Here is a 23,325-nt window from a genome sequence, read left to right on the forward strand (position 1 = left end):
GATGTACATAAAAGTACAGTAATTCCCAGTTTGTCAAAACAGTTAATCCAGCACCATCTATTCCCTTTTTTTTTTCTGTCTCCCTTTACCACCACACAAATAAATAAGCAAAGAAAGAAAAATAGGGGAGTTAGATTAGTTGACTGAAGTCTCTGACAATGAATATAAGCTTAAGCCCTCAGAAATATTCCGGCTTTTCTTGTCACTAAGGCTAAAATAAAAGTGTACTTTAAATGTACTTTAAAAAATAGTGATTGTATTCAGACAATCTTTTTGATCTTTAAATTCAAGTAGCACACTTTGCGTAAAAATGACTTTCTTCTACTTAAAATTTTCAAGTAATTTACTGAAAAGTCTTAGTAATTTCATCATCAATAATTTTTATAATAGTAATACCTATGGAAAACTCTCTTGCTAAATGGAAACGGAGCCACCTCAGCCAGGCAACGCAATAAATAATTTAGTGTTCAACATTATAATCTCATGTATTACACTTGTATTTTTAAAATATCTTATCATAGGCCTAACATAAAATATATCCAGAGCAATTGCAAATGTTTTATGTCTAGTTATAAAGAATGCACAAAAATGGAAGTCAACATGTAGACATTTAACCTGTTATTCTACAGAACATTTTTCTATGAATTTCTAACAGTTGTTTTGATTTTGCTCTTGGTAATTGTTACGATAAACAGAACTACATTTCACACGCTTATCCTGACAACACCTAAGATAGTACAGCAACACACACACAAAACTACTGTCAACAGGACAGTGGTCCTGTGCTCACATAAATGGATCTCTTTTGCACACGTGACATCCAACTGACTTCACTATTTATCTGGACATAAGGGATACCCTGTGGGAATCAAATGGCAAAACAGGGATGTGAACCAAGGGCAGGATAAGAAGGCTTTTCCTGGATTTCCACATAATGCTCTATGGCATTTTTTTGGTCTCACTTGCCAAGGAAACAGTGTGATAGTTCTAATATGAAGCAGCTTTGCTGCCCGCAACACACACAGTTGCTGGATGGCTGTACCTGCTTCACTCCTCATGGCAGCATTGCTGAAAGCCTGTGAAGCTGCCAGTGCCTCTTCTGTGCCAAGTCAGATAACAGCTCTCCAAGCACAAGGCATAATGCTATTTATTTACTGTTTGCACTTTCATGTGATTTTTTCTCCTACAGTTTCATCCAAGAGGTGGAACAGAGGAAGAGAAGAGATTTTATCTTTCTCACAAATAATAAAAATAACTCTAATTAACAAACTTTCTTTTTGCAACATTTTTTTTTTACTTGCACATTTGCAAGTATCATAATTCACATGGATTTCATACATTCAATATATCAGTTACTTTAAACAAATACATTCTCTCTCCAAGAACACAAAGGTTCCATTTTCATCATCTCATGAAATACATGCTCTCAGTAGGAATAAAAAAAACCTCTGATACAGTAATATATGCAACTGGGTAAATACACATGATTGTCTATCGAAAGTGCTTCTAGAAATGTATCCAAGATATCTGCCCTTTCTTGGCTGCGTAAGTTTCACTTATTCCAACATCTGCAACCAGACACTGTGACAAAAGCAAGCAGATGTAGGATGAAGCTCACCAATCAATTCAGAAGCAGAGGCTGGCCAAGGCTGCATACTTTTTGCAAATATAAAATCACGTGCAGAGATTGAGGGTGTAGAAGCTTTCAATACTAACTGTCCTTTGCAGAGATCTGTGTACTCTGCTCCATCACTCAACACTAAAGGCCAAAAAGCAACAAAAAACCAAACCACAACAAACCACCAAAAACAACAACAAAAAAAGCAAAACGAAGATCCCCACAATCTCTGAGCATTTCTCTGGCCTAACTTTATATGCACACCAACTCAGTGTAAATGCAATTAGAAATCATGGGGAATCCCAGAAGAGAAATCCCTCCAATTTCTGCAGCAATTCAGGCAAAGAAATAAATTTCAAATGTATACATCTTTAAAATGTTAAAACTTAAAAATAGACCATAGTTATGGCTCTCAAAGTGCAACACATTGCAAATGTTTGCATAATTAGATAACATAATTAGATAATCAAGGTTTTTAAAAGTAATCCAAAGTTCTGAACACTATGCAATTACTGCTGAGAAGAGGAAGATAAAGGTTTATCTATAAAGCATCCTTTGCACCATGACTTTTTGGATAGTTGGATTAAGATTTTGGAAACTCATTTATTTTAAGAGAAACAATAAACATTCACATAGCTTAAGCTGATTGCATATTGCATATACCACTAATATAGACAAAAACTTGAGCTGGGAGAAACTGTTGAGCGTTCCCCTGTACCCACTAAGATTATACATTAGTTTTGTTTTCCAAAACTCAGAACTCGGGTACTAGATTAGGGTGTGGAAGAAAAGAGGGAAGAACACTTTTCAGACAAACCCTAAAGAAGTACCTATTTCATTACAGAACAATTCCTACTGTTTAATTGTTTCAGACCTACGCTAACAGAGTAATCTAGACCTGGATATAACTTCCCACGGAAAGAAAAAAAGGATTTGAAACAAGGCATCCCGAATTTTCAAAGGGCCCTTTCTTCTAATCTATCTGCTTGGATAATGTGCCCAGAGTGGCATTTTGTAATGACAGCAACTTTCCAACAAATCAATAGTTATTTAATTCCCAACAAGCTCTTGAGTCCATTAAACCTGATTACATTCACCCATTTCAGTTGGGTGCAGTTATTTTTCCTACACCAGCACTTAATCTATAACAGGAACTTATGAGAACTTTCAAAAGCAATTTCAACATCAATCAGTATAGAGTGAAAGGCACAATTTGCTTGTAATTATTTATTGGACAGGATGGCACAGGGTCTGACTGAGCTCTAGTGTCCGACCTTCACCCCCAAATTCTAATGGATATTAAGGCCTGCTTGATGTGTTCAAGTCTGCTACCGGGTCTCACTACATTAAAAAAAAAACACAGCATCAGCTTGCACGGCCCAGCAGACACATTTTTTCAATACCTGATAATAGCCACTGTGCAATGCTATAATTCTTTCTCAGACATATATGTCTGATATTAAGCCTGGAGTGAAGAAAAATTCATGGTCTTGGAATGCTGAATGGACCAATAAAAAAAAAAACTGTTTCATGTTTTGATTCCACCTCTACACCCACCAACTATGGCAGCAAAGCAGCACAGCAACAATTTTAAACAAAAGCCTTCCCTTCCAAAGTTAATTTCACTGATCATTCACAAGACACAGAAATGCAGCACTACACAGTATTTCTCTTCATCCTTCTTATACATAGCAGCCAATTTCTGCCGTTTATAGAGGACGAAGTTCATCTGGGGGTATGCTTGCAAATTTTACTTGAGTTTTTCTTAGCATTTCTTACTACTAAAAACAATGGAATAGCTTTTGCTTTGTTCATGTTTACATGATCTACGCAAATCTGAAGTCTAACAACAGAAAATGCCACTTTTTTATAAGAACATTATAAAAACAAACATCACAGCAACAGTAAGTAAATCCAGTAATTGCCAGTTAGCTTCTAAAATATAAAACTGTCTCACAAGCAGGATCTTGCACTTTCACGACTCAAAAGTAACACAGATACTCTATGATATATTTTTGCATACACAAAAACTGCTCTTCATTCAGTGAGATGCATAACATATTAATTAATGCTTATTTAACACTATTCATACTTGCTGTGCTAAAACACTTAACCTAAACACATCACGGTAAGTTACTTTGTCTTATGATCTGCTGTGGGAATGCTGAGTCCCTCAGAAACACAGAATGGATAGCAAATCCTCTGCCCTGTGGTCAACCTCGTGAAGCAAAGGCATGAATGTTAAATAGCAGACAAATCAATAGAAGCAAATATAGCTCAACTACACCATTTATTCAGCCATGAGAGATGTCAATACACAGATTAGGGTGATCCATCTTTTTGATTTCCTACTGTCTTCTCACCAAATACATGAGAGCTTTTGCTTGTATTAAAAGTGTTTGCTTTCTCAACCATAAAAATTCCAATTATTACTCTAAGTGCACTAGAGTTAAGTTGCTTGTTGGAAGCGGCCTTGCGTTACCTGAACAAGTCCAGCGAAGTATGGTGCTGCCGGCAGAATCATTGGCACTCCATATGGATGTAGCAAAACTCCTTGAGACGACAACATGGTTTAAGTGATAGTATTACTCCCACTAAAGCTAAACACATCAATTGAAAGTTAGGGGAAAATCTATATACCAACTTCTTCCAAACTCAGAGCTAGAACCAAATAACTTCTGTCAGGGGCAAAGCCCACATCAGCTGTAAAAAAAAGAAAAAAATTGACGTCAGCAACTCTTAATGTTAAATTTTTCTTCAGAGACAACAGATAGAGACAACAGCTGCAAAGCTAACTCTACCAAAAAAGGAAGGTGCTATTTTGGGACCAGCTTAAATAACATGACTAACCAACTACTCTTTATCAGTTCAGATTTTTAAGTAACAAACACATACAGTTCAAACTCCCCAACCTGGATTTCAAACAGGATTAGAACTAATAATGCTATCAGAATTGGCATATACACAACAACAGCTGCTACCAGAAGCTTAAGTCAGCTTTATTAGAGTTTTGTAAATTGCTGTTTCTTTGTATTTATTAACTGTTAAAACAATATTCATGTGAGAGTTGAAACTCAAGCCTGTTACATTTCATACATATTGTTTTGATTCATGGTATTTTTCTTGCTTAATTTGAATATTTGAGCTAGGTAATGCTAGCTAACCACTTCATAGTATATATTATATTTTAATGGCTTTTCTAACCTTTCACAACATCTATGTTGTTGCATTCATCACAGTCTTTTGAAAAAGACAAATTTGACCTTCAGAGAATTTCATCTGTTCTCCAATTAAACTTACACTCAGTGTAAGAGACAAAAGGGGGGAATTTAGCCAGATTTTTCCCCTAAACAAAACCGATTTGCTTCTTAACACTCTACTTGCAAGTCATTCTCTTCTACAGCCAATCATTTTTACTTTAGACAAAACAAACACAGTCATTAACACTTGTTATGTACGCAATATATATCTTCAATTGCAGATATGGTTAATGACAAGAATAAAAATTGAGCAAGATATTTTTAACTCAGTTAAGAGTTAGATGTTTAAAACTTCATGTTACAAGTTAGAAAAACATATATATCATCCTCTCCTATAGTTTTTGAATATCCAGTGTACTCCACATCACTAATTTAAGCTACTTGATTTTGTTGCATAATTACTTTTCCAGATAACTAATTGCAGACAAGATTTGATGTGATACTCAATTATTTAATGTCACATTTTGACCATCATGAAAGGTTTTCAGTAATTGATTCTCATGTATCACAGCAGCCGTATTGCATGATTTAGAAATCTAACTTAGCAGGTGCATGTTGACCCTTGTTACTAACAGCCTTACACCATTTCTAACTTTAGATGTTAAATAGTGACCCTGTATGATGTTTTTCTTAGAGGCTGCCAATGAGCACAGCAATTGTCATGTGATGATGAGATGTTTACCTAGTTCCATTTTCTTTTTATAGAGAGGCTTCACGTTTCTGCTGGGGATAATGCTGTCCACCTCGCTATGCTCAGCCGTTAAATTGTTTCTTATTGAGAAATCTATAGTTTAATTATTAAGCACACTGTAACCTGACGTTTTTTGCTAAAGGATTTTCAAAGATTTAAATACAATACCAGTAATAATCTTCCATACAGAAATACAGAAAAAATTCATACAGAAATATATCAACAAAAGACATATATGGGAAAGTGTATTGCCTTTATTACTCACTTTACATTATTGCACTTTTTAAAGTATATACGTCAGTTTTAATTATTACCTTTTGTTTGGTCTAACGGAATAAGCTGCATTTGAAAAGAAAACACTTCTTTCACCTTGCAACAGAGATTATAAAATGGTTTTTGCAGGCTTTACTTAAATGATTCTGATAGGACAATGGGCATAGCCACAGCTTGTTAAGCTGCTCTGTAAAAATCACTTTTGTTTCAATAGATATGTAATTGATATGATAGAAAACCTAAAGGCAAGACGATTCGTATAGGGAAAAAACATTCTCAAGGGAATGGTCAACATTTTCATTAATTATTCTGGCTGTTGAAATTTCCCAGTAACAAAGCTGGAAAGCTTTAGGACATAATATAAATAGGAATATATATGTGTCTATAGGAAGAATTGCTCAAATACAGCAGCTGTAGAGGAAGTCCTTTATGTGCCATTCAAGTGGATGGAACAACTATGTCGTAATAGGAAATGAAGAAAACTAACACTAAGAGTAGGGGTATAAAGGGGGAAGAAGAAACTTTCTAAGATAAGGGCAATTCTGGAACACTTTTGAAAAAAAAAAAAGCAAAAAACTAATTATGAAACGTATTTTGGCGTTGAATAAGTGAGGCTCTAGAACGGTTTTCCAAATCCAATATCTTGTCAATGGAACCTAGTGATGTTATGTAGCAGTAGTCCAAACTCTTCAACTTAGGAGAGTACCCTCCTGTTTCCAGGAAGGATAAACACTCAAAAATAATGATAAAGCGTCTTAAAAACATTTATATTCACTACATTTCAGACTGGAATATGTGAAAATAAACTTTGAAAATAAACTGTAGTTACCTGTTTTAATGAAAGGATGCTTTGCTTGCCTCACTATAACAACATGCTTCTAAATGTATAGCTGTTTGGCACTCCAAATCCAAGCTCTGACTTTCTGGTTGGGCTCTTTGATGATGTCCCATGTGTGCACCAGCTACCTAAGTTCGCACAAACCTCTGCGAATCAAAACCACAGAAGTACATACAGCTTTACTTGCATCTCCATCCCGTGCCAAATTCTGAACTTACGCCAATGTAACTACATCGTGTTCAATAGTATATACAAACATGTTTTCACAGCAAACTCTCCCCCCCAACCACACAAAATGGAAATTTCTTCAGTTTTACAGTTCACCATTAGCATTAATGGTCACAATTGTTTTGCAAGAATACTGGAATAAATAAGATATCATTATAAGGATTGCTGACAATTCAGGGAAGAAGACAGAAGAGAACTCAATATGCTAATAATTCTATCTTACTTTAGCAGAACCTATAGCAAGATTAAGGTTAAGCATGAGCCTAAAAGCTTTTGCTAACAAAAAGCTAGAACAGTCAGTGCTATGAACATCAATCGCTTGTCTGAAGTCACTGATGGTAACAGTACATCAGTATTTTCACTGCCTGAAAAAACTGCAGATCACCTATTTTGAACAATTACATAGTTCTCACTTCTATAAATTCTAGAAAATTGTAACGTTAGAAAAAAAACATGCTAAGCCATTTCCAGTGTGCTGAGGGCATGGTTCTATCAGCTGTTCCCAAACCCATATATTTTTTTCATTAAAAAATTTTAAGGATTTTCTGAAACTGAAAATCAATTTCAGAAATGAAAGACAAGAAAAAAGGGGGGAAAAATAGATGAACAGTATTTTATGTAGAATATATAAAGAGAAATAAAGTAGACTATTTTGCTTCTTTTCTTTTTTCCAACAGTATTTTCCTGAAAGACAGGAGACAGGTATTATACACAAAAATAAATCCTGAAGGATCTGAAATGTACTGCATATTAAAAAAAAAAAAAAAAAAGAAAAAAAAAAGTAGCAATGTAAGAATCCTATTACATTGGTCTGAACACTTCCCGCTTTTAGCACCTAGGCAAAAGCTAAGAAGCCCATAAAATACAGTTTTTTAAATCTTAAGAGGCATTTTTTCCCACAATAATACAATGTATTCTTCAAATTAAAAGACTATAACTATTGTACAAATTTACAAAAAAAAATTAAAAATCAAAGTTGCAAAAACCTAATCCCATTACAAACTAGAAAGAAACTCATCTTAATAGGTGAGCTGAATAAATCAGGAATGCTAACTTAGTGGTAAAAAGTCAGCTAATACTAAGGTGAGGAGTAAAACAAAAAGGTGTTGTGCTTTAAACCCCTTCTCTTCTCAGGTCTTTCCATCTAATGACCTAACATCTGTAGTCTTGCTGTTTTAGCACAGAGCTACTGACATGAGTGCTCTAATAGCAATTTTTTAGAAAGTCAGCAGTGAAATCATTTCAAAGGAGGAAGAAATGGAAAGGACTATACGTTAAGAACCCAGAGAGAAAGAATTAAAGCTGTGAGTATGTCTGCAAACTGGGCTACACATTCAAGGAAGAACATGAAAAATAGAAGGGATGTAAGAAGGATCCAGAATTTGATCCCATCTACAGTCTACCTAAACAGTCTACTAGAATGTGTCCACAGGAGGGATACAAAGACAATGAAGGGTCAGGAGAGTAAGAGGTATGAGGAGCCACTGAAGCCCATGGGTTTGTCCAGCTCAGAGCAGAGAGACTAAGCAGAACTACTGAGTTCTGCTCTCTCAGAGAGCAACAGGGCTCAAGGGAATAGCATGGAATTGTGTCAGGGAGGGTCAGGTGAGGATTGGGAAAAGGTCCTGCACCAGGTGGGCATGGAAGAGACACCCCAGGGCAGTAGGCATGGCCCCAAGCTCCTGGAGATGAATGAGCACTTGGACACCTCTCTGACATAGGATTTGGGTAACCCAATGTAGAGCCAGGAGTTGGACTTCATGATCCTTGTGGGTTCCTTCCTACTTGGGAGATTCCAGGATTCTGTGGCAGATTCCATGAAGCCATGCGACTCCACCCAGGCAAAATTAGATGCTTATTCATGCCGTGGTTCAAGATAAAGAATAATTTAACAACTTTTCTGGAGCTACATTGCCAGGAAAAGGCAGATCCCCGCAATGCAGTCATCAGCCGATCAATGATGTATGCTTTAATCTGATCCTGACAGAACTGATCTATTCAGACCACATTCCTGCCAAAAAATTAATACGTCTTAATACCTGTATCCAGCTACAAAGAAAAGTTCTTCCAAACGCTATACAATACCAACAAATGTCAAATAATTCCTACTCCCTTCCAACATTAGGCTAAGTTTCCCATTTTGCGTATCATAAATAATTCAGGTTCCACTCTGGCACCTTCTTTATGGTTTATGCTATTTCATATTTGATACCTTTTAGTTGTTCTTTAAACCTCCTTTTTTTTTCTGGTCAACTTTCCTTTTTCTCCAAATGCTCTCCATTTTCTCATTAAATTTTCTCATCAGTTTTCCAGTAGAGGAAAACTCAGAATGGAGAAAAGAACATAGTTTTCAGGCCTCTTGGTTGGTTATCTATCATCCACAGCAACTTTAGAATACTGGTGCTAAAAAAGTATTATCAGATTAGTACCATCATAGAATCATTTGAGTTGGAAAGGACATTTAAAAGGTCATTTAGTCCAACTCCCAAGCAATGAACGGGGACAGCTATAGTCCGATCAGGCTGCTCAAAGCCTAGTCCATCCTGACCTTGAATATCTCCAATATCTCCAGGGACAAGGCATCCACCAAATCTCTGAGTAAACTGTGCTTCCCTACCCCATCATAACAAACAAACAAACAAACAAAAACACCAACAAAACAAAACAAAACAGAACTTTTCCCTTGTATGTGATTTAAATCTCCCCTCTCTTAGATAGAATGTTAATTTCTCATGTCCTGTCACAGTAGAACCCGATAGAGAGTCTGTCCCTCCTTTCTAATAGCAACCATTTGGATACTGAAAGACTGCTATCAGCTCTCCCCAAAATCTCCTCTGGGCTGAACAGCCCCAGTTGTCTCAGTGTGCCCCACATAGCAGAGGTCTTCCACCGCTCAGAGCATTTTTGTGACCCTCCTCTGGACATGTCCCAACAAATCCACTTCTCTCCCATCCTGAGGACTTCATATCTGCATGCAGTACTCCAGGTGATGCCTCACCAGTACAAGGCAGAGGGGCAGGATCACCTCCCTCCACCTGCTGGCCACACCTCTTTTGATGCAGGCCCGGATATGGATGGCTTTCTGGGCTGCAAGGGCACATGGCCGACTCATGTCCAGATTGCCATCCATCAGAATCCCCAAATCCTCTTCAGCAGGGCTGTACTTTATTCTTTCATCCACAATCGTGGTAACAAGGACTTACTATTAGGCTTTGTTGAACCACATGAGGTTCTCCTTGTCCCACTGTTTGAGACTGTCTAGGTCTTGCAGCCAGTTCCTCATCCATTGAACATGTCAACTAATGCAATTACGCCGTCACAGAAGGCAACTAGGTTCGTCAGGTAGTATTTTCTCTCAGTGAAGCCATGCTGGTTGGCTCGTATCACCTCCCTTCTCTTCCTCATGCCTCAGGCATAGCTTTCAGGAGGATCTGCCCCATGATCTTCCCCAGAAAGGCATCCCCATATATGCTCTGAAACAGGTGAGCTGCCACTGTTTACCCGTGATTACTACTGCTTGAGTTAATCAGATTCAGATATTAAATGAACTATGACTGACAGGAAAAAGTCCCACATCTTTCCCTCCCCACCCTCCTCCCCCTTTTATTCTCCTGAACCACCACTGCTGCTTTTTCCTATAGCAATACTTGTCTTCCAAAGGCTGTACTTCCACCATTTGCTAAAACCATACGAGACCAACGTCCCTCTGAGGGCATTTGATGCACTATCCAAACTTGACCTTTGTCATCAGCTGCTGACGTTATTCTGTTCTTCTAAGCTAAGTTCCAAGTACATGTACAAGCTGTTTACGCCAACTGCCAATTCCCCAGCCAACTCCTATTATACTTAACTGCAAAACCAAAACACAACATGTGATACTTTATACTTAGAAGTTGCTAAAATATCCATTTGCTAATCAAAAAATCTCTACTGTCCTTCAAATATCTGATAGAAATACGGCTGATACGATCAGCATACCAAGTTATTGAGTATTCCCGTTTAGACCAGCATGTAGGGAAAGGACACAGGAATTGTTTAAACAAGAGAGATATTCCTTTTCTTAGTGTGTGGAAAAGATTTTCTTCCAAACTTAAAGTTTCTATTAGAAAAATCACATGAGCTCTTGGGGCCAAATTAAAAACTATCTACTATTGAAAATGAACCTGAGTCTGTCATCCAGAAAGCCAACAGTTCTTCAGCTGCAATGAGGTTCAACTTTTTTAAGGCATACAATCCAATGACATACTTGGGCAAAAAAAGACGCTCACTGTTTTAATGGTGGTAAATGTAGAGAGAACCAAGACAAATGATTATACTGCAGCCGACTGAGTGCTTCTAGATAGAAGGACCTCAAGTAAAAACCTAGGAAGCATATTTGGAAACGATTTCCAGTTCTAGAAAAATCCTGGCATTCACACTTCAGAGCAAGTGCAATGTGTCAGCAAATGTACTTTTCTGAGTATGTGGTCAGCACTTACTCTTTGGTTTCACTGACTCCAAACTTCATCTTTTGCAGTCAGAGCTGTGCACTAATTCATCTGCCGCTTCAGTATTTCACTGACTAAAGAACAGCGTGTTTACTTTGTGATCTATTTTGAATGCTCCCACAAAGATGACTTCTGCTTTCCTTTCTTGCACTGCCCCACAGCATCCCCTTACTACCTCAGCAACCATAAGGTAGCTGTCATCACCTTCAAGGGCTCACTTCAGCTTATTCCTACCCTGCCTACTACTGTGTACTATGAAGAAATCAGTTTCTTCTTCACGTTACCCAGACTGTCATCTCCTAACTGTACTGTACTCAAAACACCACTGGTGCTTTTTCCTATGATTTTCTGGTACCAGGTAAGAAATTCACCTAAATCTCTTTTAGTTCATAAAATCTTCTCACCACAAGAACATTGGTACCTGACTGGTAGATGAACTGACTGCTAAGTAGCACAATGACCAATATTGTTGTTCCATTGCAAGTCAGCTGTGCATTTGTACCTGCCCTTTGTAGCTTAAAATCATATACATTATAAAGTAATTATCATATATGACAATAATATGAAAGAACAAGCATGTGTAAATACATGTTAAAGATACATAGCAACATTTTTTTCAGGAATGCGTGAAGGTAAGGATTTTTGCTGTAAACTTTGTTCTCCTCCACGTGCTTAGTAAGCATCAGTTTTCACTTTAACTCAACATAGTTGTATTCTGATAGCCAATAAAGAGGGACCTACCATTCAGTGAGTCACAAAAGTTCACTTCTGTAGATGACACACATAGAAAGGAGGTGAGTGGGGAAAAAAACAATGTTAAGGAATGCCTCAGTGGTTGAACATTTGGCTCTGGCACAAATCTAAGAACCATCAATATATATTACAGCACAAAGCACACAAGTCCAACCTGAATCTCCCCTGGTGCAACTACAGGCCATTCCCTCCCATACTATCACTAGGTGTGTGGGAATTTTCACTGCTGGCTTTTGAATAACCGTTCCCGAGTTCAGGTTACTTCAGATAGCCTTCACTACTTTGCTTTCAAATTCCTCTTATCATTTATTAATAAAAATAACTCAGTCATTTTTAAGGCATATTTAGAGATTAATTGGTCCAACTGCATGACCATTTTAGGGCTACAGAAAAGTACACCTCTGAGGGTGTTACCCAAGCGTCACTTGAACACTGACAAGCTTGGGGCATCAATCACCTCTAGAAAGTCCATTCCAGTGTTTGATCACCCTCACAGAAAATATTTTTTCCCTAATGTCCAGTTTGAACCTCCCCTGGTACAGCTCTGTGCTGCTTCCTTGAGTCCTCTTATCCATTCCCAGGAAGAGCCTAATCCTCCCTCTCTCACTTTCCCTCCTCAGGAAGCTGCAATGCAATGAGGTTGCCTCTGAGTTTTCTGGAAGGTGAGCGTGAGAAGCCTTATGTTCATATATGAAGTTCATCAGTTTGGGAAATTCTATATGAAATGTAATCATTCCCTTGAGGGCACATTCATTTACAAATGCAGACAAGCAACAACAAAATATATTTTTCCTTGCAAATCAAGAGTAGGCTGACTTTTAATCAATATCCATTCTTAATGAATGCTACTGATATACTGAAGCAACACCATGATAAATCATCAACCCTTTCACATAAGATTTTTGCCAATACTTGGGATACAACCAGTCTCACTCAGCATCAGTTCATGGCTGTCTTCTTGTTGACATCAACAGGTGTAAGACAGGATCTCAGAAATGTATTCTAGAATGATGCAGACAAGCCACCTGCTTGTCACTGTCATCTATCAGGTTTGGGTTGAATGGAGATGGCAGATAGCCATGTAATTTTACTGCCAAATTTGGTCAAATGAACTTCTCTTTATTGCTGTAGTCAGGCTACTCTGACTACTACACCAAAGAAAGCTATGACTTCTTCTTGACCCCAATTATCACATTCATTATTCATCAAAGTACACTTTTCTTTTGATTCCCTGGAGAACAGCAGAGTATCACTATAAGGATCTTTCAATACAACTTCACCCCCTTAACATACATAAGGTTTGTCGACAAGTAACAGCTACTCATTCCCCCGAGTAAGGTTCACGTTAATAGGACTGGATGGTGAATCATGAGATGGTATTAAATCACGTCTCCTGCCTGTATAAATACGTCATTTAAGCCCCATCCTAAGACAATGGTTTTAGTGCAGAAACCAACATAGGATACAACCCCAAAGTGAGCCACATATTTTGGAGAAATAACATATTCAAACCCCAAAGCGATAAACATCCTATGAATCTTTAAACATATCAGAAGGAATTGCAGTTTAGAACTGGCAAGCTTCATATTTCCTGGACTAAAATATCAAAAATTGAAGGCATCAGATGTAATGTAAACTATAATTCGTTTCAATTCAAGACACCGACGAGGTTATAAATACTGAAGTTGATCCAATAAATACAACCTAGGAGCACTTGAAGCAAAAAGGATTTGGCTGAAAGAAGACGACGGCACAACTGATAAGAAGTTTGCTTCCAAATCTAGATATCACAAAGTTAAAGCTTTTTCAGATTTATTGCTACTTTATATCTGAAGACAATTCAGTCTTGTAGGTTCTAATGCAACTGTCTGAGGAGACACTTCATCCCACGTGCAGCCTCCAGTCCTAAAGTCAGTCTGGCTTTCAGACATCTGCTGCATACGGCCCTCCCAAGGTATTCTGTATCCCTTCACCCACTCAACTTCAGGGTCTGTGGCTGCGGCCAGGTCAAAGGGAGTGGAATTGTACTGGTACTCTCCACAGGCACACAAGGAAATCTCTTTATACAAATGAGAAATCTTCCCCGAACCAAGCTTTCACTTAACTTCTCAGCAATACAGTAAATGAATCGAACCTTAAAGAATCACATCATGTGCTTTCTTCCCATCCCCTAGATCCATCAAACAGTATCCTACTTATTCATTATTGAATATTATACATATATATTTGCGTATATTATTATATCCTACATACCATTACAGTCTTATCCTAAATCAGTATTCCACAAAACAGGTGATTTTCTACAGAAAATCAATAGCAGATACTGAATTTATATGGATACTTCATTTCTGAAGCTCTATCTCACAGCAATGTCCTCAAGGCAAGCTGAATGTATAGAGATCACGGTACTGATCAGATTAACAGTTGAGGACAGAATAAGGATGGAATATATGGAAAATGATAGCATTAATCGCATCAAATGTCAAATGATAACAGCACTCCATGTCATCCACTTGTCAAGTTTTTTGCTTTCTGCTTAAGTCTTTTTCATGTTAGAAAGGACTAAAGAATGATGGCCTTTTTAAGACTACTTTCATTTAGGTTTTAAATCAAACATTGAGAGTACCTTTGGAGCGTACCAGCAAGGGAATGACATAATTTTGAGCTAAGAAAAGGAAGGCAAAAGAGGATTATTTCTACTTTTTTTTCTTTCAGCTGATATCGTTAACCAAGGACGTTAGTTGGATACAACTAAGATTTTCCTGCTGCAAGAAAGACAATGAAGAGCAAGCTTTTAAGAACTGAGATTTGACCAATCCTCCTACTGTAAAATAAAGGAGGATCAGAAAAGAAAAACAATAATTTTTAAGCTGACTTTGAGCAACTTACCTTTTTTCAAGCTTTTTCAACAGTGGTCTGCCCCAAACTGGGAGAAATACAATCCATGATACCATAAAATAAATAATAATAAAAAAAAAGCAGTACACTGAAAGGTGTATTAGTGGAGGCTGGTAACAAAAGAAATCAAAAAGGTAATATTCAGCTACAAGTCTTGACTTACACAGCTCAAACAGGAACTGTACTATTGTGTTGCTCCCACAACTTTGGCACACCTAGACTGCAAATGCTAATACTAGATCATCCCTCTGCTACTGCTGCATAAAGAGCTGTCAGATTCCAGAATGGTTAATGAGTCAACTGAGACTAGAGAATTCTTGTGGAACTTATTTTGGTAGTTTATTTTCATTTATTGTGGTTGTTGTTTTTCTATTGATCGGTCTCCCTCAGATTCTGGTTGCAAAAATGTTTCATGTAATCAAGTACTACTGCATACAGTGAAAGTTAACCATCTTTGCTGAACACTACTGATCCATTTGGCTACTTGTAATACAAGAAACAGAACTAAACTTTCTGAACTGTTATTCTCTTCAGGTCAGTTCTGATTAACTCTTCAAAACTGTACAGACAGTTCTCCATGGGACTAATTCGTGGTGAAGCCATGGCAACAAGACATGTCAGCCACTACCCCAGTTCAGATGCTACCTGCTGTAATCCATTTTCTCTAGTGAGTCTGTGGAAATGCCACTTTCCCTTGAAGTTTTCATCAAAGCTCATTTGCAGTTGAGAGTGGGAATGAACTATTTGTATAATTTTACTGCAAATAAGCACTTTAAACAATTTACAAGTAAAATATACAAATCTATAAGAGAGAATGCACATAACCTGCTTAATGCATTAATTTTACATCCAAGCTGAGGACCACTTCTTCAGTCAAAGTCAACAAACTGTTGATCCACACCAGCAGAAGACCTGACCTTGTTTTTCTATCCCATTAAAATTTATGTCAGCATTGCACATCAGAACAAAGCCCCTGAGCTCACAGTTGAAGACACCTGTGTGGTTTCTGTGCTGTAGTCAAACATATATGTTTATTTTAAAAAGAAGCTCCTTAGAGACATGCCCTACTGAACCATCTAGCAATAAACACTATAGAGGGGAGAAGCAGAAAAAGTTCTTTTTTATCCCCACCTCCTACCTTCCCCACAAGTTTCTGCAAAGTTAATTACAAGCAGTATGACCTCAGCATTCCTCTTTATAAAAAAATAAAAGTAAAATGCTGGTTTAAGAAAGTTCCTTTTTAAGTCTTCATTTGCCAGTGTTTACGGAATAAACAAGTCAGAACTGGAAAGACTGAAATCCCTGACTGACATTTACATCTTTCACAACTGATGCGTGTGAATAGGTGAGAGAAAGCGTCTAGTTCAGTTCTTGCCAATAACATGAGAGTGCTATTGGTGTCCCATACTAAAAGCTGAAAAATATTTTGTGTAAAATTTAATTAAGAAACTGGAACACCAGTTCTGTAAGAGTTAACGATGCACACTTTTGAGGAACCATTTGCTTTACACTTTCTCTCCTTCGAATTCAATCTTTCTTGTATATAACTGATGGCTTGGTTTGTGTTAAAATTATATTTAACAACATTCTTCCAATGAAATATATGTGTGCTGAATCAACCACATTGCGTTAACAGTAATTCTAAGGCCTCAGATGTCCATACAGCTGTGGATAGCCATAGCTCTATAACTATACAGGGACAGCTGAATAGCTGTGAGTACGCTACATTCTCACACTCTTCCTTAAACGTTTTTAACAGGTGACATTCTTCAATAATGAAGGTCACGAAAGGCCTTTTAGGATGTGTTCATCTTTACTGTCAGGAATTTTTTTTGAAAACAAAGCAATGAGAAGCTCTATGAAAGCAAAGGCAGTTTGAGCCTTGCCCTCCCTAGCTGATGCTTCAGGAGTAATGTAAATTTATACACAGAAGTAACAAGTTAATTCATGCTTCATCTGTAATAAGTAAGAATTCATCAGTACCTGCTCCAGTAATAAATAAAAAAAACAGTTAACACACATTTCTAGTTTTTACTTTACCATTCACAATTCAATAGCACTGCTTACATGTAAAATAAATGAGTTTATGGAACACATAGTAAAATCAGCCTAATCCATATATTATAAATAGAAATCATTATTAGTTAAAAACTGCTGGAGACCATCACATGTTTTCAATGGAAGAACATTTACTTGAGCAAAATAAAGGATTATTGTGCAAATACTAGATGACTAATTATATAATGTACCTTTACAAAATTACATAATATGGGTGCAGCTTGTTTCTCTGTGTTCTCTTTGAAAAATAGATTGTTTAATAACCCACCAAAGCTATCTGTAAACCAAGGAAACAATAGAGCAGATGTTGACGGTTGTCTTGTGCCTCACAGACATAATTAAACACAATGAAACACTCATGCACCCGAATAATAGAGGACAAACAAATACAAAAATGGTACTCTATAAACATAAACCTCCTCTACTGGGCACCTGCTTATATTAATCCATGACATTTAGACCAGCGATGAAAATGGAAAAGAAAATATTTCTCTCTCTCCAGACTATACCAACTACAAAGCGTTCCCTGCTGTGGTAGCTCTAACTTCTGTAAAACTGAATCCCACGTTGCTGACTTTCAAGAAGCTAGAAGCAAGAACCGTATTTTCTATCGCAGTGAAGCTAAGACAGGGCAGACACATTTCCTTTAAGCAAAAGCTACGTGAATCAACAACTTCCAATGATCCAAATAGACAATACAATGTGTCTAGTGTAACGCAAGATCCTAAGATTTCCCTGTAAAGCTAGTTTCCCTTTAACTGCAAAACACTACCTCTGTAATTATTTTCTATTTCTTTTTTCTTTCCCCGTGCTCTTTTGTGAAACAATAATGGAAAGACCAAAAGGCATAAACATAAAAGTGATTAATTTCCAGGCTAGCATCCCACAACACTGCTTAATGCTATTCCGTACCAGAATTTTGAGAAGTTGTTTGGTTGTGTTTTTAAACATCCCTCTTAACCTACATATCTATCCTTTCCAGAGACACATCGCCTTCAGTAATATCAATACTGACCAACTATTTGAAATTAATAATAATCTGAATAAATACAAAACTGAGTACCCATTTCTGCAGCTGCCATTAGGAAGCAAAAGTTTTGCAATAAAAACTTTAATACTCATATCTTCAGCAAAATAACATAGAGGCTTATTTTTAATAATGAGAAAAATTATCCCAATTGTGAAATAAAACAAATGTTATTACTTTTCTGTTTATTTTAGATAACAGGTACAAAATTGCTTTGTTTACTACAAATGCATATTTTGTCTTCGCATTTTACTTAGTTATGTCCAAGAAAGAAGGCAATATAATGTGATCTGCATCTCTTTATGTTAATAAAACCATGCTAAACTCCACAGACAACACCATAAAGCATAAATACCAAATGGAAAACAAATGGAAGCATAATGCTACTGTGAAGCAAACCAATCAACCCTAAAACAGCTGAGATGCATCTCATCCAGTACTCATTCATTCATTCTATATAGAAAAGAAACGAAAATATTCCTGAGTGAATCAGATTAAACAAACAAACAAAAAACCCTCAGCAGCCCTAGAAGATTGTAAAGCTCTAAATTCTTTTGATTTATGAAGGCAGCATCTACTGCACTGAGCAAAACAACTCAGCATGCCGGAACCCTTTTCCCTGAAATTCCTTTATTAACACAACCTGGCTCTGCCAGTGAACAAAAGCAGTGGTGCGCTGTGTATAAATCATTAATACTATGCTGTGCAATGGCTGAATTTCCTGTGTGAGTTGGAAAGCCTTCCTGCACAACAGGGATTTGGGGCTTGGAATTGGCTGCTATGAAATGTACTTCATCATTCTCTGTGTTTGACGCTTCCCAATAGCTTTCTACTTTTCCTTTCGCTTTTCTCCCCCAAGCCCAGCAACTGCACTAGAAATTTATTGGATTTCATGTCTGCAAAGAAAGGAAGAGAAGGAAGAAAGGAAGAAACAAAGGAAGAATGAAAGAAGCATGCAAGCCCATTTAAAAACAGGCTGTGTTCAAATAAAATCTACTGCTCATGAACAGAACTAGAATGTTTTAAATGCTTAATTTCCTGAAAACAACTGAAAATCTGTTTAGCCTTAAAAAAACAAACAAAAAAGAATATAACTGAAAAGGCAACAAGTGCTCTCTAAAGAAAGTAACTTTCCAGCAGAATATTTAAGAGCAGGCAGGAAGAAGGGCAACGTGGAAACGTCTATGCACAAGGAACTCCTCAAGTAAACCACATCAGCACTTTTACTTTGGGTGTACCAAAACTCATTCCAAAAATCAACAGGTCATTTCATGTGTGTGTGGAAAACCTGGTGTCCTGAGTGGAAATGGAGGAGAGGGCAACAATGGGAGAAAAAAATAAAGATGACGAAAAAGAAAACAAAAACACCAACATAGAAAGCCACCACCACCAAAAAGCAACCAACTCTTGGAACTGTAATTGACAGATTTCCTGTATTTTTGTAGATTCAGACTGAGTTTGGAGAGGAGTATCAAACCTTTTCCTTTAGCCTGCAAATCACATGTGATATATCAAAAAATTCAATGTTTTTTCTAACTCTATTTGATGGAAATTAAATAGCAAATTGTCTGTATACAACACTGTGCACCAAAATATTCCCTATAGGGGTCCCACTTGGAAAAATCAAAGAGAAAAAAGACAAAATCATAAAGAGAACAATGCTGAAAAAGCTGTCTCACAGCACACACTCCCCATTGGGAAAAAATGAGGTACATTATAAAGATAACTGAGGATACAATCAGTCTTCTAGCTAGGCCAGAGCACGATTCTCTATATATCAAGCATCAGCACCACAGAGAAACAATTTTACTGCCATCTAAACGGTCAATATTTAAGACACTTGGAATGCAGTTTTGCAAATCCAAACGTGCTAAAGTCAGAACAGGGAAACATTCCAGTGTGCCATTTTGCTCTTCTGCTGCTATCCAGCAGACTAAAGATTACAAGAGTAAGCCTGCAATGCATGCAGAAGTCCCTCTGCATTACACAATAATGACATTCTGAACGGAAATAAATGAAGCCCCTGCAGTGCTATTCTGTCAGCTTTTGAAAGTAAATAACTTAGCTTCTGACAAGAGAGACATTTTTTTCCTCCTCCTGCCATAGAGCATTAATTGAGCTATGCAGCCATGCAACATCCCAGAGAGGATGACTAAAACATGACAGAGAAAAAAGCTTAAGAAAGAACGGGACACTCATGGAATATATGGGCTGACTGACTTTTTGCCCCCACATTTTCTCCTTAGCTTCTGCTTTAACAAAGATCACAATCTCTGACAAACTTTGAAAAGCTTTGTTATTGTCTTCCTCCGCAATTCTTACTGAAACATTTCAAATGAGTCTTTTAAATTTACACCATCTTACAAAAGACAATATCATTATGAAAATGAACATTTTACAACTTACTACCACTTCTTGTTTTAAAGAGAAGAAACTTACACACACATAGTCAACTCCTGTAACTATGTAATTTAAATAACACTTACTTGCCACTGTAGAGAAAACTGAAAATAGCTATTAATGAACAGGTGATCAGAATGAAAACCAAAGAAGCAGCCTCCCAAACTACATAACAGTAATAATAAATGTTACTGTTGTTCAATAGGAGGTTGAGGAAAGGCATATTGTAACTATAAGCATATACACATCTCATACAAACACACGAGATACTGTTAAATTCATGTAGTTATAAAACAAAGCATACTCAGGATGTAAGAGATGGGAAGACCAATAATTTTTAGAATATTTAGACATAAAAGGTCAAAAGTTAAATTTAATAATGGCCTAAGATGAAAGCATTCACATTCTTATTCATGAGAAATACTTAACGTGTTCAGATGCTGTTGTGAAGTAGCAGACTCTCCTTCCATATCAGGAGGCAGAGGGAGAACCAGTGAACAAAAAATAATTCAGTGAACGCTTTAGTTCGTACTACAGTATCTAATTTTGATTCTGCGTGTGTTCAACACAACGAGAAAGAGCAGGATCAAAACACAGTGAGATCTCTCCACAGCTGGAGCCTGCTATAGTGCAAAAGACCAAAGGCCTAGCAACAACTAGGCAGGACGCTATAGACATTAGATATGCTATTTTCTCTAATTAAATTCACTGGGCTGCAGCACTGACAGAGCAGGAAGAGAAGCAAAATGTAACAGGAGCCAATGGTGCTGCATCAGGCAACTCAGGGGGAAAGGAGCATTGCCAGCAGAAGAATGATAGGAGTTTCTCTGGAGAGCCCTTGTACCACACATCACACTTTAGAACTGATAAATCAATCATACATACACCTTTAAAAGGCAGAAAAGCTTGAAGGATTCTTGGAGGGTGTTGATTTCTCCTTTCCACTAACATTATAACCCTATAAAGTACAGTGATAAATTCTAGTGCCACGAGTTTCTACTTCCTGTCATTCATACCACCTACTAAAGACATCAAAAATATTCTAAACAGAATGAATATTAACACAATGGTAGCATTCATTTAGCAGATCCAGAAATATACACACTAAAAAAAAAAACAACAAAAAACTTCATGGCATTGCATGGGCTACTGGTCAAAAAAAACCCAAACCAAACTGAAAGAAGCACCTATAGCTGCTATGAGAAAAGCCCCATTCAGACAACCAACGCACGCTTCCCTTGCTATGAGACACCACTGCACTTTAATTTTTCCCCTGGAAAATAACCACCAGACACACATTCAGCTGATAGCAACGAACAGTGACAACTTACGAGCAGCTGACACCACAAACAGCCCAGTCACCGCTTCGCAGCCCGTTCCAAGAGCTCCGCTACAGAGCGGGGATGGCAGCCAGGACTATTCACCTGCCTCTGCCACGTGGGAGCTCCTTCCCAACTGCTCTTGCAGTTGTATTCCAAAGCAGCAAGCAACCTTCTCAGCCGATATCTTTTGTCCTCCAGTTTTTAAAGAGGTGGGTACTTCACTAAAGCATTTCCTCTTGCCGTAGTGAGGAGAGTGACCTTGTTTAACAATGCCCAAACTAGCTGTTCAGAATGAGAACACAGCGCTTGCTCTCAGCCACTTCTCATTAGCCTCTGGGAAACAAGGGAATGCTCTTGTGAGACTGAAGATATGAAAACATTAAGATCTCTTGAATCAGAGGAGCCTCCCCACACGCTTGCCAGCTTGGAAGTTGGTCGGTAAAATCCAAACGACCTTATTTACTCTAATTAAGACAATCAGCACATCACAACAATTTGCCTCCTGCATTAACAGCATTTCGAGATGGCACAGTTCTCCCACCTTTTGAGGGCTGTTTCATTCACTGAAATTCCCTATGAATGCCACAGTGCCCCCTTAGGTGCAGCCACATCCACATGAGTTTATTTCTAGCATAACAATATATTTTGCTGCTGTTTTAACAGACTATCATTTATCCGACAAAGTACAGATTTTTACTCTACACATATGAATAAACAAGCACTATGTTTCTCTTGGGGCAGCAATGCTGGTTAAATGAATCAGAAAGCCCTGAAAAGATTGCCTACCCCCAGTCCATCAGCTACTGGACAATTATTCAAGGCCCAGCTGTAAGAAAAACAGATGGTGAGTGAGCATTAGTAATGTGGACTTCTTTTCACTCATGCAGTCATAAGCAGAGATTGTATGTTCTCACATGAAAACTGCCCTGAATAAGAGGCTGAAGAAAAAAAAATGTGCGAAGAGTTCAATTTGTAAGCTAACAGATGCCTTAAATTTTCACCAACTAAAGACATTAACTGATCTTACAGTAGAGATCAAGTAAGCAAGTAATATAAGCGGACGAGGCGAAGAAAAGCAGCGTTTGCAACGACACATTTAAACAGTGACATCATAAACCATCAGTTGCTGCATGCAACTAAGAAAGATGGTCCCTTAAAGGCTCACTACACTAATGTGCCAAAGATGTGCACACAGAGCGGTAACTGCGATGGTGGCATTCAGCAGCTGATGTGCCTGCCTCTGTAAAAATGGAAAACTGTATCCAGAGATTGTTCATCCATTTTAATTCTTGATGCAATTTTAGCACAAAGATAATCTGTTCTAATCCTTTTTCCATTATTGACACTATTGACTACATCAATTGAAAATGCTATCAAATAAATCAACACTGAATTAAGCCATGAAGAAAGAATGTGATAAGAAGTCCTTCAGATTCCTATAAATCATCAGATCCAGAAGCATGACATGAGTA

General features: G+C 37.5%; 1 protein-coding gene across 24 annotated transcripts in view; it reads right to left on the reverse strand.

Moving 5' to 3' along the window:
- RBFOX1 (RNA binding fox-1 homolog 1) overlaps window positions 1-23,325 on the reverse strand; it is a 719,068-nt gene that overhangs the window by 227,920 nt on the left and 467,823 nt on the right. For 5 of the 24 annotated variants that reach the window (XM_065732378.1, XM_065732382.1, XM_065732370.1 and 2 more), the window contains exons 2-3: window positions 6,672-6,826; window positions 4,101-4,321 (exon numbers count right to left, since the gene is read on the reverse strand). The exons of 17 other annotated variants lie outside the window; for them this stretch is intronic. In XM_065732378.1, the coding sequence (XP_065588450.1) occupies window positions 4,101-4,187 (87 nt within the window). In that variant the 5' untranslated portion in view covers window positions 4,188-4,321; window positions 6,672-6,826. Of the gene's footprint in view, window positions 1-4,100; window positions 4,322-6,671; window positions 6,827-21,862; window positions 21,873-23,325 lie in introns of those variants that run through there. 2 more of the 24 variants (XM_065732364.1, XM_065732381.1) reach the window with 2 other exon arrangements.

The sequence above is a fragment of the Cyrtonyx montezumae genome, unplaced genomic scaffold (genome assembly GCF_038088225.1).
Source record: "Cyrtonyx montezumae isolate F1298 unplaced genomic scaffold, pur_monq_1.0 scaffold_16, whole genome shotgun sequence".
NCBI classification, from domain to species: domain Eukaryota; kingdom Metazoa; phylum Chordata; class Aves; order Galliformes; family Odontophoridae; genus Cyrtonyx; species Cyrtonyx montezumae.